The sequence below is a fragment of the Artemia sp. Qi Xiang Cuo genome, chromosome 9, assembly GCF_049724085.1.
Source record: "Artemia sp. Qi Xiang Cuo chromosome 9, ASM4972408v1, whole genome shotgun sequence".
NCBI classification, from domain to species: Eukaryota; Metazoa; Arthropoda; class Branchiopoda; order Anostraca; family Artemiidae; genus Artemia; species Artemia sp. Qi Xiang Cuo.
The window spans coordinates 35,984,435-36,001,176 of record NC_142802.1 but is presented as its reverse complement, the minus strand read 5'-3'; the positions used below and the strand labels follow the sequence as shown (position 1 = coordinate 36,001,176).

General features: G+C 34.6%; 1 protein-coding gene across 4 annotated transcripts in view; it reads right to left on the bottom strand.

The window, feature by feature from the left end:
* LOC148948608 (protein madd-4-like) overlaps positions 1 to 16,742 on the bottom strand; it is a 511,292-nt gene that overhangs the window by 204,078 nt on the left and 290,472 nt on the right. For all 4 annotated transcript variants that reach the window (XM_089094504.1, XM_089094505.1, XM_089094503.1 and 1 more), the window contains one exon: positions 418 to 604. In XM_089094504.1, the coding sequence (XP_088950630.1) occupies positions 418 to 604 (187 nt within the window). The remainder of the gene's footprint in view (positions 1 to 417; positions 605 to 16,742) is intronic.

Genomic DNA, 16,742 nt, shown 5'->3' with positions numbered 1-16,742 from the left:
TATGGACAAGTCACAGTATTATTAAACCATCAATACTAATTCTAGGATCCCCAAAAAAGTATATTGAAGGAATTCAGGGGATTCACTGAAGTTCAAATTGTTACACCCCTCTCTCACACCATAATAAGTGTTCATTCATCTTATGTATAAGACGGTCAGAAGCTCAGTTCTTGGATATTTAACATAACAAAAAAACAGAAGAGTACATAAACACAAGTCCCGGACATAACTCAAACTATTAGCAACAGAAAAATGCGCAATTAAGGAAAGCAACAAGATAAAAATAATTGTTTTTGATTTAGCGCTCTTTTGTCCTTGCCTCAAAAAAGTAATATACCCCAGAATATTGAATACATCATATTTTATCAATGCTGTAAAAACTACATATTTAAAGAAAGGTCAAAGATAATTACATACCTAGGTTCACTGGAGTAAGTTTTCTCAGCTGATATATTGTTGATTATGAAAGACGTATCGTCATTGCGAAGAGAAACTAATGCTTCCTTTTTTGGCTGTTTTCGAGAGTTTAGAAATCTTCGAAACTCATCAGTGGAACCATGAAACATTTGTTCTTCCGATGATTTTGAGAAGTGATATTTCTCACCTAGGAAAAAGAATGTTTGTAATAAATTACTGAAAACTATATGTGTTTTGAACAGTCATTGAAAGAACTAATAAAATTAAAATGAATATTTGATATATTAATTGCTGAAAGCTGATCATTTCAAGATTTTATTTCACTGTAATTTTCATTTTCAATGTTGTAATAAGTACAAAAGAAAATATTTGCAATATGTTCCACTTTCAGTAAAGCGCCAATGATGGAGTAAGCTTTAGACTTTTACAGTTAGGGAAGGGGACAGTAGCAAGGCCGTATCCCGGGGGGGGGCTTGAATCCCCCCCCCCCCCCCGAAATGTTTGTCTGACTCGGAAAAACGTTACAAAAATGGACATAAACAAATTTTGTATGCGTTTTTTGAGGTTTTTTGTGTAAACCCTCCCAAAAAATTTTTTTTTAGTAAAACCCTCTCCGAAAAAAAAAATTCTGGGAACGGCCTTGGACAGTAGCCAAACTCTGGTTTGTAGTGAAAACTATATGTGTCTTGAAGAGTCTTCGAAAGAACTAATAGAATTAAACTGAATATTTGATATATAATAATATTAATTGCTGAAATGTCATCAGAAGAAGATATTTGTAATATAATTCGTTTTCAGTAAAGCACCAACGACGCAGTAGGCTTTAGACTGTTACAGTTAGGAAGGAGGCAGTAGCAAAACTCTTGTTTGTAATGATTTTTGTTCATTTTAAACTTGATTAGCATATTCAATTTAAGTTTGACTCGTTTTAAGATTCATTTATTCATTTATATTAGTACATGTTGTATATTTGTTTGCTATGATGGTTGATTTGATATCTGTTTTTTTTTGGGTCTTATTTATTCTTTAATAGTAATTTCTGTTCGGTTTGAGTTTGAACTACCGTAGAAATTTAGTTCTGCTGATCTTAAGTTTAATATAGCGTTCACTTTTCTTTGAAAAGCTTCTTTTACGGAAAGTTTTGTTTTAATTAATTATTTGTAAGGTAGACATGCAATCAAAAAACTTCTGAAATAAGTTATGTGTGTAAGAAGTAAGCGTCAAATTCTGTATCCGTATTGTTTTGATTTTAACTGTACTGAAACTGTCTACTTGCAACGATTAATGCTTTTTCTGCTTAATTTTCATGGTATTAAACATCTAAAACATAATAAACGTCAAAACCAAAAATTAAAAAAAAATTAAAGGTTCAATTTCGAAATAGGATTTCCGGTAATATTCCAAGAATTTGTGAGATATACGGAAACTGCCTAGGATGTCGACCTGATATTTTGAAGTCCTATCAGAATTCATAGTTATTTGATTTCTAAAAAGTTAAGCTTCGAAACTAAAGCACTTTACTTAGACACAATTTAGGGAAATCGCAGAGTCAAAACTTCAAAATGGAAAAAGTTACAGAATGAATTTTTTTTATGGAACACTAATGCAAGCACCAGTTCCTAGAAGCTCAAGATCCTTCGTCCGTGTTGGGAAAAAAAATTCTACCTTGTCTAGAAACAATAGTTACCTCTATGACATCAAGGAAATCGAACGCGGTGAAAACTTTGGAAATTATTTCTTAGTGTAGGCTACAGTTTATTTTTGGACATAGAAGAGTACATGTCTTCTTGCTTAGATTTCACGGAATTAAACGCATAAAATTTAATAAATATCGAAATCGAAATTTTAGAAAAAACTAAAAATAGTGAGCACTTCTGTTTCCAAATCAGGATTTATGACGTCCTTGCTGTAGTTAGTTAAGGACGTTTACGAAGTTTCATATTTGCAAATAATCACAATTTATTTAAACTTTCAAAGCTTCAAAAGGAGGGAGAAAACTTGGGTCCCAGGGTCCTATTCTGAGTCCTCCAATAACAAAACGAAAATTATTAATACTAAATAATCCTTCGCGACGCACTGCGGTGGAAATTGGAAATCATCTATGAAACACACTACGAGTTGAGTGGGCTACAAGATGTGTTTAATTTTCAAAAACCCATATTAAAATTATAGCTATGTATTTGTACGTAACTAATTGTAAACCCCTTATATACCATCTTTAGAGAAAATCAAACGCCATGTATGAAGAACATACTTATCACCTAAGGGTAAAGAACAATTTTCAGGCCATTTCGACCATTGTATGCCATTTTTCTTGAATCATCCATCAACAATCACACAAAACAGTCGGTACAATTTTTCTCTATTTATGAGACTCGGGATTGAAGGGTGGGGGTCTTGAGCCCAGACCACTGGCTTGGACTCTTCTAATTGTACCGCCAGTACAAACTGCAGTGATAATTGGAAGTTAACCATGTTAGCCATGTAGGCTCCACAATACATTTTGTTTTTGGGCACCTAAGTTTCAATATTAGACCAATATTTTCAACTAGGCCCAATTTTATTCCATACCATATTGGACTTTGGGGACGTTCGAGGGCAGAAAGGGTGGAGGAACTTGTTCATCTCTCGTCTGTTCCGACCCATAAAAAGAGTCCTAAAACACTTTATTCTATGATCAGATGGGCCCTCTCTAAGCTCTTTACGACCGTCTTTTAAATCAAAAAACTGGAAAAACCGGAAAAACTGGAAAACAGGAGACACGTCACTCGGAACTAATTCAACGCTATTGGGTTGACTATATTCGGGAAAATGTTCCGATTTTTTTTTGCGAATATTTCTGAATATAGTAGGCCAGATATATCCAAGTGCCTTTTAATCGCCTATATACAGAATAAATGTAGTACATTCTAAATTACCTATTAAATAACTGCTTACTGCGGTGCCAAATGGACAAAATTAATATTTTTAGCTTTTAATCTGTTAGTCCTAAGTTTTAGGATACACCATTGTAGATAGTCAGTTAAGTGTTTGATAGTATTGAGGTGTATAGCGTATATTACCAGTAAAATTAAAGGCGTTATAATGTAAACAGGAGATTGTCAAGCTGTCAAAAGACCATTGCTGTTGTTACAAACAACCGATTACTGTTTTAATTATTAATTCTTCCCTAGATAAACTCTTTTATGCTTTTTCTATGATAAAGCTTCTTTTAACCACAAAATTCCTCCATCCACTCTCGTTTGAAGTTTCCATTTCCGTGGTCTTTTAAGAAAGTATATAACTTTTGGGGCTGTACAATTTTTTTTTATCATCACACAAATATAACGCTGAGACTATTAGAAAGATAGAACATATTCTGGAAAAAATTTCCTGTAGAATCTGATCACATTGACAAGACAAAAATAAAACAAAAACATTTTCAGGGCAACAACAGAAGGTTCAACTTCCTTAAGATTTCTATTTATTTTTAAAAGAAGATGCGCTTTTAAGACGGATGAAACTTAACGAATGGTAAAAACAGATAGTTTCATGTAGTCGGAAGTGTACCTTATTTTACAACTTTTAGGGTATGCATATCCCCTTCAGGGGTATCAAATTGCAGCTAAGAATTTCAAACATAATATCCTGGAATCTAAGGCAAAACTAACGAAAAAATTTAAACTTTTGAAGCAGATTTTTTTCGATTTTGCCATAAGGCTTAAATCTTGTCATCTGAAACTATTATAGTTTATTAAGTTTGTAAGGGTATTTTTTCCAAAAAATTTGAGTAGAGAATTTTTTTTATTAATGTTTTTGAATTCTAGCGCTAATTTAAGGTTTGAATACTTGGGAGTTATGATAGGGGCATTTTAAAAATCACTTTTTATACAGAGCAAGGCATGATTTTATTACAGGCTAGAAACATGCAACATTTCAAGAGGCCGTCTATTTGGAACCTTACCTCTTATTGGAGGCTTATGTCCGAGTCCCAACTGATGGAAAAAGACTACCTTTGAAAATTCATATTATTATCTTTCCACATAAAACAGACAAACTTAACAGAAAAACAGTGCTCTAAGCATAATTTTTGGGGGCGCTATAAGGGGGTCGTGCCCCAAAACCTGCTAAAACGAATGCAAAAGTTGGGAAACGAAGATAACGCAACAGGACTTGAAAGTAGGTATTCTGTATCTTAATCCAGGCACGTATGCAGGAATTCATTTCGAGACGAAGTTAAGAGAGGGGGGAATTAGTTGAATCAACAAAGAAGGAGCAGGTTGAACAAAAGAAGAAGGAACTTCCCGACAACTTTAAATATTACAACAGGAAGGCAGGGCACCAGGCTCCTCCCCGTTTACGTGCCTGTCTCGAGGCTCAGAATACGTTTTCAATATAATAGTTAAGCACTACTACTAACAACTCACCGCAGCACCAAGCCGCCTGAGGCCAACACAGCTACGCACGCTCCTCCTCCATCTCAATCTATTCAAAGCCTCCCCTTTTACACCCACCCACGAAGTTCCCATTTCCTTTAAATATTTCTTTATGACGTCCTACTACCCCAGACGAGGACGACCTGCTTTCCGTTTATCCCTAAACGGTTGGTCGAAAAGAACAGTCTTCGGCAATCTGTTATAATAATAATAGTTAACGCGAACTCTAAATGTACATACATTCTTCAGCAGCACGAAGAGAATACTAAGTTTTTTAGAATAGACCTAATGGTTCAATCTTCAAGGATACGAACCCGCACTTATTCATATTTGAATCAGTGCTTTGCTGGGTCTCTTAAACGCAATTTTTCGATCTAAGATATCTTCTAGCTTGGCATTTTATTTGAAGATTGATACCTTCAGTGTTGCTACTAAAGTGTTGAAATATATCTACCAAGCCAGAAATACTACAGTTTCATTTCATTGCTCTTCTCATCGAAAAAAATACTTAGAGACAATCACCAAATAGGACAAATGACTAAAGATTTATAGAATTTTCAGGCTGACTGCCAAGATCGATGGAGTCCATTTAGTTTGACAAGCGGACATGCCATAAATCCGATTGAAAGTTTTGAGAAGAAAAATACAGAAAAAATTGCTGGATCATCGCCAGATAACAATTTTGTTCAGAAGGTGACAAATGAACCTGACCGAGCAGTGGGAAAAAAGGGATTTTTAGTTTTACGGATGGAGTAAGAAAAGTTGTAGCTAGGATCAAACAAACTTCTTCTGATTATTTTAGAATTTGGATAAAATTGATTACCATATTAAGTAGAAAGCTGACAGAGAAAAATGAAATCCCGAAGTATTTCCGATTTGTTTGAATCCTCCTAAAGAATTACTATGGAGTACTTAGCATCTCATTGGTAAAAACAAGACTGAATCTTTTCAGAATCTCTTGTTCTGCAGCTAAAGAAGTAATTCTCACTCAAGACAAAACACTTTAAAATAAAAATAAAAAAAGGTGGTCCTTTTTTAAAGTTTCTCTGGATCATGCAGTTATGCACAATAGGCCCTATCGCTTCGTGCACAACATAAGAGTAAAGGAAATAGGACCAAAGACGCGGAGGCTGAACTGAACGTAAACAAGGTGTACATTCCAAATGGGGAAATAAAAACCGTAAGTATCCCTAAGACTGATTATTGGGATTGGGGTTGGGTCCTTGAAAATATTCACCTTAAAATATAATTGTAACTGTTTCAGATCCCTCTTAAAGATATTTCTCTGGAATCCTTCACCTCCCTATAATTTTGCCGCGTTGAACAAACAGTAAGCTTGGCCTTAGTAAATAAGATAGATTAAGAAGAAAAAAAAAGTCTATTATTTCAAAATCCAGTAGGAAGACAGTCTTAGTTTTATGTCAAATAAAAAAATAAGTTTTTTAACTGGAAGTAAGGAGCGACATTAAAACTTAAAACGAACAGAAATTATTCCGTATATGAAAGGGACTGTCCCCTCCTCAACGTCTCGCTCTTTACGCTAAAGCTTTTAATTGTTTTAAAAAATAGAGTAGTGAGAAAACGTCTAACTTTAGCGTAAAGAACGAGGCGTTGAGGAGGGGACAGTATCTTTCATATACGGAATAATTTCCGTTCTTTATAAGTTTTAATGTCACTCCTTACTTTCAGTTAAAAAAATTTGTTTTTTTTATTTAATTTTTGAACGTTTTTGAATTAATGCAGGTTTTGATTTTGGCTCACCGTACATGAATAATTAAAACAAAATTTGCGCATTAATTTTACTTTTATTTGGTTAAATTTCTTTCTCGAAAGTTGTTTAATTTTATTTACGAACGTTTCTATTCGTAATAAATATACGTAACTTACGAATTAACTTACGTAACGAACTTCTTTATTCATATATTTTTAATACGTATATTAGGGGTTTGCTCCCTAGTCAATACCTCGCTCTTTAAGCCAAAGATTTTTTAGTACTTTCATAAGAGCTATTTATTCTATTTAACGGCTTTTGTGATTAAGAATCATTTTTAATGAATTGGAACAAAATTCGAACTTTACCGTAAAGAGGTTGCTCCTTACTTTCAGTTGGAAAACGTGTTTTTTTTATTTAATTTCTGATCTTTTTATTTTCAATAATGGTGGGAAATCCGGTGCCCCCTTCAAAGCAATGTCCCTTCCCCCATGAAAACTTCCTCCGTGGAACGATCCTCCCACATGCAAAATTAAAAATTCCACATTTTTGCAGATAGGAGCTTGAAACCACTACAGTAGGGTTTTCTGATACACTGAATCAGATGGTGTGAATTTCATTAAGGTTTTAAAACTTTTAGGGGGTGTTTCCACCTTTTTTCAAAAATCAGGTAAATTTTTTAAGGCTCGTAACCTTTGATGGGTAAGACTAAATTCGGTAAATTTTATATATATGAACTCGGCATTAAAATTTTATTCTTTTGATTCATGTATTAGCACAAGAATTTCGAATTTTAGAATTTCAATTACTACTGAGCCGGTTCACTGCTTTCTTACATTTCCTTACTATGAACTGTTTGAAAAAGAAAAATTAAAACGATAAATATATGATATCCAGCTTGCATGTACGGCCCAAGTGATCAAGATTAATGTAGAACAACCCCCTCCTCCTCAGAGCGTGTGTAGGATGTCGTTTCTTTAAGTCTAAAAGTAGAATAATACACCATGTTTGTTAGTTTATAATAGTAGAAGCGAAATAAAATTGCAAAATCTGTCCAGCATTTTTTATGCTTGAGACTTTTTTTTTTTTGTGGAGTTGATGTCCCCTGAATGTTTAGTTTGTTTTATGGTGGTATTCTCTGCGCTATGACTCCCAGGCCTCAGGTATGATTATCAATATTTATTGGTGAAACTTGTATAGTTCACTAAGGAGTAGCATTCATGAAGACAGGTTAAATTTTATTGTTTTCGCACCATTTTATTACAGTCCAATAATTATAAGCCTTATGATTGAAATAACCCATAAATGTCAATTTTGCTACCTTGCCTCAGAAATAAGCAGAGCTGATTGAACTGGGATTTATATAGTTTTAAATATAAGCTTAAAAGGGCTGTACATGGCTTACGTTATGATTTTTTAATATCTAGGATAAGAGTTATGAATAATATCGTAACAGCTATTATGATGTTGGTTATACTTGACAATACACATAATTCTGTTTCGACGACAGGAATTCGCTTATAGTAATAATTATATTTTTTTTTTTTTTAGTCTATTTAATATAATTAATTAATTTAGTTTATTTATTCTAATTTTTTCTATAGTTTCTATTTTATTTATATTTTCTTTTCTTCTCCTTCATATGTGAGTAAGTGATCATTTTAAATTTTCTTTTGTTTTTTATCTTTGAGTATGTAATTCATATGTCTTCCCTCTTTGTACAGGCCAATGAGCCTTTGAGGGATTTATAACATCTAATATTGTATGTGTATTTAATGAAGAATAAAACTTATCTTATCTTATCTTACTCAACTTTGGTGAAACCTACTTAGGCCTACAATTTATAATGTACACTCATAAGAACATATATACGATTACACAAAACGACATAAATACACATATATACATAAATATATATATATATATATATATATATATATATATATATATATAATATATATATATATATATATATATATATATATATATATATATATATATATATATATATATATATATATATATATATATATCAGACACCCAAATGTCAAGAGAAAAACCGCGAGAGAGACCCTTTCTGTCTCGACCACGAAATTACTAGTATGGATTAATTTACACCTTTAACGATTTACCCAATAACAACATAACCTTTTTGCACCCTTCATGGTTGCAGAGAAAGCTGCAACCTAGTAAAGAGCGAACCATGGCCCATAGTAATCAAAGTCTAAAACGGGTTTTTTGGTAAAACATATCTAGTGAAAAAAAATTGCTACTTGGCCCTGATTCAAGAATGGTAACTATTGTTTCAATTGATCATAACGCTAACAAGTTTATTACGAAAACGAATTTATGGGAATTACGAAAAACAAACTGAAATCACTCAAGAACGGTGTCGAATCAAAAAGACAAGAGATGACCTCAAATCCCTGCTCCAAAGTCATTTACAGAAGAATTCCAGCCCCACACTTTGAACAAAAAGGAAAACCCCTTTTTCTAGGTGCTGGTGTGTCGTTTCAGGAATGATCATGTCGAACCAGTAGTCGTAGAATGTCGGGGGAAATGGCTCATTTGAAAGGAAATTCTGTATTTAGTGCTTTTCCATGTAACAGAAGAGATCTTAACACAGCAGGTGATGTTTTCTGCTATTTTGTGCAACCATTTTTTCCTAAAGAGGGTTATATTGCCAAAGAATGGTAATTCCAAGACGGTCAATCGTTTTTTCATGGTTCAGAATCTTGAACAGAAGCTTCTTCGCCTTCCACCTTGACAGACCACAGCAGAGAAGAATTTTCGGCCACTTTGTGCCATAAAACAACAATGTTTGCCCAAAGAGGGTAAAAATGCAAAAGAATGAAAATTCCAAGATATCTAATCAGTTTTTCATGATCGAAGACCCTAAACTGAAGGTTTTAAGCCCCCAATTTCGAAAAACAAGGAAACAGTTCTTTTCACTGTAACTTTTTACCATTAAGTAAAATCAGAAACCCCATCAATGTTGAAAGTCTTTGCCGCAAGTAGGAGGGGTTAAAAACGCATGAATAATTTTTTTTTGGCTGCTAGATTTAGATGATGTATCAATCAGACTTTTATTGAACCGCAAGTAAAAAAACCGTTATGTGGCTTTAATTGTTAACATTTTATCATGGTTGTAGCGATAGCTGAAATCTAGTAAAGAGTAATTCACGTCCCATAGCAACTAAAAGTATTAAAAACGTATTTTGAGCTAAAAATCTAGCGAAAAAATTGTCATTTGGCGCTGAAGAATAGTAGTCTAACTATTATTTCAATTGATCTCTATAGTAAAAGATTATTGCGAAAACAAATCTATGGGAATCTAAAAAAGAGCCTGAAACCCCTTGACTCCTCAAAAATGGCGTCGGATCAAAAATGATCGCGATGGAGGAGGAATGTGCATAGCTGTGTTGGCCTCAGGTGGCTTGGTGTTGTGGTGAGTTGATAGTAGCAGTAGTATTTTACTGAAAGCGCTTCATTAAAGACACAAACCGCATGTTCTCTTAGGATTAGAAAATTCCCTGAGAAACCAACAGAAAAGAAAAGACTAATTCATGAGCCCCTCAATCGTCTTTTGTCAGCTATGATGTCGATAACTTTTAGCACACAATTTGCTAAAAACTCAAGCAATCTCGGTTTTCAGTAAAGTGCTAATTTTTAGGATTATACAGATATTGGAAAAGTGGGCTTAAATGAGGCGATACAGGACTCCCCAGCCTGGGAAAAAAAGCAGCAAAGTAAAAAAATACAAATAAAAGAAAGAAAGAAAGGTGATACTACTCATTTATAACCAATAAATATGAACTGATTCCAAATGGTCAATCATTACACATATAAAAATGAAGAAGAAAGAGTCGTAATAAAAAATGTATCCAGGCTATAAGAAAGGATAATAATATAATAAATGAAATCATCAATAACCATTTATAGATTTAATATTGAACATTAGAAATTCAACCATAAACGTTTGAAGGTGCGAAATGAATAATAGTACCTATATAATAGAATAGTACTATAATAGAATAGTACTGCTAATGGTACCACCATTAGAAGTATATTTCATACTCTTGAAGATGTCACCAGGAGATTAAAATCAGACTGGGCGCAAGGCATAGCAGAGACGCACATGCTGTCAGAGTAGGTAATATAGCAGTCAGACACAAAATTAGGAGACTGGAAGACAACGGGAAGTTGTCATGCAGCCTTGCAGAAGTAAAAGAAGCGCATGCAAAGAAGTAAACTGATTTGAGATTTAAGAGGGGGCTTATTAGAAGATGGATTCGCAAGCTTTACTAACGAATCTGGCATTACCATGAAGAAACGCCACCCTCTGCAAATTTGACTGAAAAATAAACAGGCATATGCTAGAACAATAAGAACTATGTGATTGGATTAAGGTGAAGAAAAGAAGCCATAGAATATACATGGGGAATGTGTGCTCCAGCTCACATAAAATGCCCAGATTCTGGGCAATTTTAACTTTTACTGAATTAAGGCATAAATAAAAAAAATCCTTATCAAGAAGAAGTCCAAGGAATCGGATATAACTTTTTTTCAGAATTAAAAAGAGTAACATGAGACGTTCCTATCCCATGAATGTAAAAAAAAAAAAACTGTAGAAACTCTATACAAAATAAAACTTAGACTTGGAACCCTTACAGCCAGATAGTGAATATCCCATAATAAAGTAACTGTCTCAAATAAAGCAAGAACATTTGGACTCCTATGTTACACAATAATTAGCCTGTGATTTGTGGTCAATAAGATCAGATATCCTATTACACAAACTGTAGCGGAAATTTGGAGCCATTTTTAAACATATGGGCTACATACTATGTCTAGTTTAATGACACTAATATTCCACTTTTAACCTAATATTTAAAATCCTTAAAATAAAAACTTTGGTGGAAATCAAACACCGTGTGAAAAATGTTCTTTCAACGCTTTAATTTTAAACTTCTGCGTTTCGAAAGTTTTCTGTGCAAACTTCGGTTAAAATTATAAACATTTGTGAAACGTCCAGAACATGCATTGTGTTTTATTTGGGATACACACATGGCAATTTTAGCTTTATATTTGTAAATAGTAATTTAAAAACCATTAAACACCAAATTTGCTGAAAAGGAAATACAATATTTGTGAAATAAACAAAAAAAAGAATCCATTAGATTTATAATCAACAAGCTCATAAATTTTTTACACAAGTTATAAAGAAATTGTAGGCATTTGTGCAGCAATAAAAAATGCCCATTTTCTGGACAGATTATTATTTTGAATTAGTAATTTCTACAATCCTTAAATGCCACATTCAGAAAATATCGAACACCATTTGAGAGAAATGTATTTATTGTGTTTGGTTTTGGACTTCAGAATAAACATTTGCCTTCAAATCAACAAGCTCAGAAATTCAAAACCACAATGAAAACAGGGGATAGAGATTGGAAATCATTTGGAAAATTCATGCACGCTGTATTTGGTTTTAGGATGCTCATGTGGCAATTTCGCCTCATATTTATAATCACTGACTTCAAAAACCCTTCGATGCCAAGTTTGGTGGATAAAAAAAAAAAAAAATTGTGCAATATTTGCTTCCCAGGCTCTGGTTTTGGACTTTCGTGCTGCAATATTAGGGTTCTAATCAGCAAGCCAGTAGAGGAGGGGGTGTTACTCCGGGACGAACCACGTGGTTTATGGTTTTCTCAGTGAGAATTTGAAAAACAGGAATTTTCTCACTTGAAAAACCATGAATTTTGTCACATTTATGGTTGTTTTCATGGATGGTTATGTGTGTTGTTCGATTTATTTGATGTTTTTCTCGGATGTCAACATCAAATTATGGATGTTTTATGGTTTTTGTCAGTGAGAATTTGAAAAACATGAACTTTGTCACATTTTTGTATGTTTTTATGGTTTTTGTCAGTTAGAATTTTAAAAACATTAAATTTCTAATATTTTTTTTTTTTTTTTTGTTTTTTGTAATTGAGAATTTCAAAAAACAGTAATTTTCTCACTTACAAAACAAAAACCCACGTGGTGCTGTCACGAGTCAGAACACCTGTGCTGTCGACCTCAATTCACCTATCGTGAATCAATAATTCCACTTAGAAACAACAAATTAATTTTCCCTTTCTTGACAGATCAATCAATCAATGACATCATCTGTCAGACTTTAAAAATTTTCGCCTAGAAACATTTCTCCAGGAATAGATCCAAAATCATTAATGTCTTTGCCTCGGGAACAGTTCTACTGGTCGAACTCCAAAGGATATTAATAACCAAAGGCCATGGAAACAATTAGGCAAGAAAAATCTTAGCGATGAATTGTTTTAGCGAGCGAAAAGGTTTCCAAATAATTTGAAATGCATTGACGCAGAGATGCCAATAACAAAGGAACACGCTGAATTTGCGTTTAGGGATTATTTGGGCGAAAGCGTTTTAGACAGGTTATGGAACTATTTCGGTGAAACAGATAGAGACATTTTAAAAGAAGATTTTTGAAGAGATTTTGGAGGAGGTTTTGAGTGTGGTCGTTATAATACACAAGTTTCATTTGAACAGTGTTGTGAAGTCCTCTAACCCAACCCCAAAGGGTTCCAATCCTCCTACCACAACCCCGAAGGAAGCCCCCGGTCCTCAAAGCCCCCCAAACTCCCAAAGGGACACCGGCGCCCCCAAAGACCCACCCAGACCCCCAAAGGCCATCCCCAGGCCCCCCAGGCTCCCAACTGTCCCCCCCGGACCCCCAAAGACCATCCCTGTGCTCCAAAGGCCCTCCCTGTGCCCCCAAAGGCCCTCCTCCGGTCCCCAAAGGCCCAACGAGCTCCCAAAGGACCAACAGGGTCCCAAAGGCCCTCCACCGGTCCCCAACAGCCCCAACAGCCCTCCCCTGGTCCTCAAAGGTCCCCCGGGCGCCCAAAGGACCAACGGGGTCACAAAGGCCCTCCACCGGTCCCCAAAGGTCCCTCAGGCCCCCAAAGGCCCTCCACCGGTCCCCGAAGGTCCCCCAGGCCCCCAACTGCCCCCCCCGGACACTCAAAGGTCCCCCAAGCTCCCAAAGGGCCACCGGCGCCCCCAAAGGCCCACCCCAGACCCTCAACGGCCATCCCCGGGCCCCCCAAAGGCCCATCGAGCTCCCAAAGGACCAACGGGGTCCCAAAGGCCATCCACCGGTCCCCAAATGTCACCCAGACACCCAAAGGCCCCCCCTGTGCCCCAAAGGCCCTCCCTGTGCCCCAAAGGCCCTCCCCCGGCCCCCTCCTCCTCCTCCTCCCACCTCCTCCTCCTCCCTCCTCCTCATCCTCCCTCCCTCCTCCTCCTCCTCCTCCTCCTCCTTCCACCTCCTCCTCCTCATCCTCCTCCTCCTCCTCCCACCTCCTCCCACCTCCTCACACCTCCTCCTCCCTCTTTCTCCTCCCCCTCTCCTCCCCCCCCCCATTCCCTCCCCATTTTTTATACTTTTTTTGTGCATTGAGACACAGAACGACCCCCTGCCCCCGGCCCCTCCCCCCTCCAAAGGTCTGATTTTTTCAAAGTTCATTTTGAATTTCTTTCATTGAAATGCAAGAGTTGGAATATTTCAGTAGTGTTTGGTTGTGGTTTACCTTGTCACAGTTACATTTTCTTGATTTTTCAAAGTTCATTTTGAATTTCTTTCGTTGAAATGCAAGAGTTGGAATATTTCAGTAGTGTGATGTTGTAGTTTACCATGTCACAGTTACATTCCCTTAATTTTTCAAAGTTCATTTGGAATTTCTTTCGTTGAAATGCAAGATTTGAAATATTTCACTAGTGTGATGTTATAGTTTAACCTGTCACAGTTACAGCCCCTTGATTCTTCATAGTTCATTTTGAATTTATTTCGTTGAAATTCAAGAGTTGGAATATTTCACTTGCGTTTTGTTGATGTTTACCTTGTCACAGTTAAATTCCCTTAATTTTTCATAGTCCATTTTGAATTTCTTTCGTTGAAATGCAAGAGTTGGAATATTTCAGTAGTGTTTGGTTGCGGTTTACCTTGTCACAGTTACATTGTCTTTATTTTTCAAAGTTCATTTTGAATTTCTTTCATTGAAATGCAAGAGTTGGAATATTTCAGTAGTGTTTGGTCGTGGTTTACCTTGTCACAGTTACATTTTCTTAATTTTTCAAAGTTCATTTTGAATTTCTGTCGTTGAAGTGCAAGAGGAGTAATATTTCACTAGTTATTGGTCACGGTTTACCTTGACACAGTTACAGTCTCTTAATTTTTCAAAGTTCATTTGTATTTATTTCGTTGTACTGCAAGAGTTGTAATATTTAAGTAGTGTTTGGTTGTGGTTTACCATGTCACAGTTACATTCCCTTGATTTTTCAAAGTTCATTTTGAATTTCTTTCGTTGAAATGCAAGAGTTGGAATATTTCACTAGTGTTTGGTTGCGGTTTACCTTGTCACAGTTACATTGTCTTTATTTTTCAAAGTTCATTTTGAATTTCTTTCATTGAAATGAAAGAGTTGGAATATTTCAGTAGTGTTTGGTCGTGGTTTACCTTGTCACAGTTACATTCTCTTAATTTTTCAAAGTTAATTTTGAATTTCTTTCATTGAAATGCAAGAGTTGGAATATTTAAGTAGTGTTTGGTTGGGATTTACCTTTTCACAGTTACATTCCCTTAATTTTTCAAAGTTAATTTTGAATTTCTTTCTTTGAAATGCAAGAGTTGGAATATTTCACTAGTGTTTGGTTGAGGTTAAAATGGTCACAGTTACATTAACTTTATTTTTCAAAGTTCATTTTGAATTTCTTTCATTGAAATGCAAGAGTTGAAATATTTCACTAGTGTTTGGTTGTGGTTTAACTTGTCAAAGTTACATTTTCTTGATTTTTCAAAGTTTATTTTGAATTTCTTTCATTGAAATGCAAGAGTTGGAATATTTCAGTAGTGTTTGGTTGTGGTTTACCTTGTCACAGTTACATTTTCTTGATTTTTCAAAGTTTATTTTGAATTTCTTAAATTGAAATGCAAGAGTTTGAATATTTCAGTAGTGTGATGTTGTGGTTTACCTTGTCACAGTTACATTTTCTTGATTTTTCAAAGTTCATTTTGAATTTCTTTCGTTGAAATGCAAGAGTTGGAATATTTCAGTAGTGTTTGCTCGTGGTTTAACTTGTCACAGTTACATTTTCTTGATTTTTCAAAGTTCATTTTGAATTTCTTTCTTTGAAATGCACGAGTTGTAATATTTCAGTAGTGTTTTGTTGTGGTTTACCTTGTCATAGCTACATTTTCTTTATTTTTAAAAGTTCATTTGTATTTATTTAGTTGAAATGCAAGAGTTTAAATATTTCAGTAGTGTTTGGTTGTGGTTTACCTTGTCACAGTTACATTTTCTTGATTATTCAAAGTTCATTTTGAATTTCTTTCGTTGAAATGCAAGAGTTGGAATATTTCAGTAGTGTTTGATTGTGGTTTACCTTTTCATAGTTACATTTTCTTGATTTTTCAAAGTTAATTTTGAATTTGTTTCGTTGAAATGCAAGAGATGTAATATTTCAGTAGAGTTTGGTTGTGGTTTACATTGTCACAGTTACATTTTCCTGATTTTTCAAAGTTCATTTTTAATTTATTTCTTCGAAATGAAAGTTTATTATTATTTAATTAGTGTTTGGTGTTTTTTTAAATTTTAACATATCAAATTTCTTTATTTTTATTTTTTAAGTTTTTATTTATTTATTTTAAATGAAAGATTTTTAATATTTAAGTTGTGTTTGGTCGTTTTTTAACTTGTCACAGTTAAATTTTCTTGATTTTTCAAAGTTCAATTTGAATTTCTTTCGTTGAAAAGCCAGAGCTGGAATATTTCAGTAGTGTTTGCTTGTGGGTTACATTGTCACAGTTACATTTTCTTGATTTTTCAAAGTTCATTTGAATTTCTTTAGTTGCAATGCAAGAGTTGGAATATTTCAGTAGTGTTTGCTTGTGGGTTACCTTGTCACAGTTACATTTTCTTGATTTTTCAAATTTCATTTTGAATTTATTTCATTGAAATGCAAGAGTTGGAATATTTAAGTAGTGTGTGCTTGTGGGTTACCTTTTCACAGTTACATTTTAATGATTTTTCAAAGTTCATTTTGAATTTCTTTCGTTGAAATGCAAGAGTTGGAATATTTCAGTAGTGTGTTATTGTAGTTTACCCTATCACAGTTAC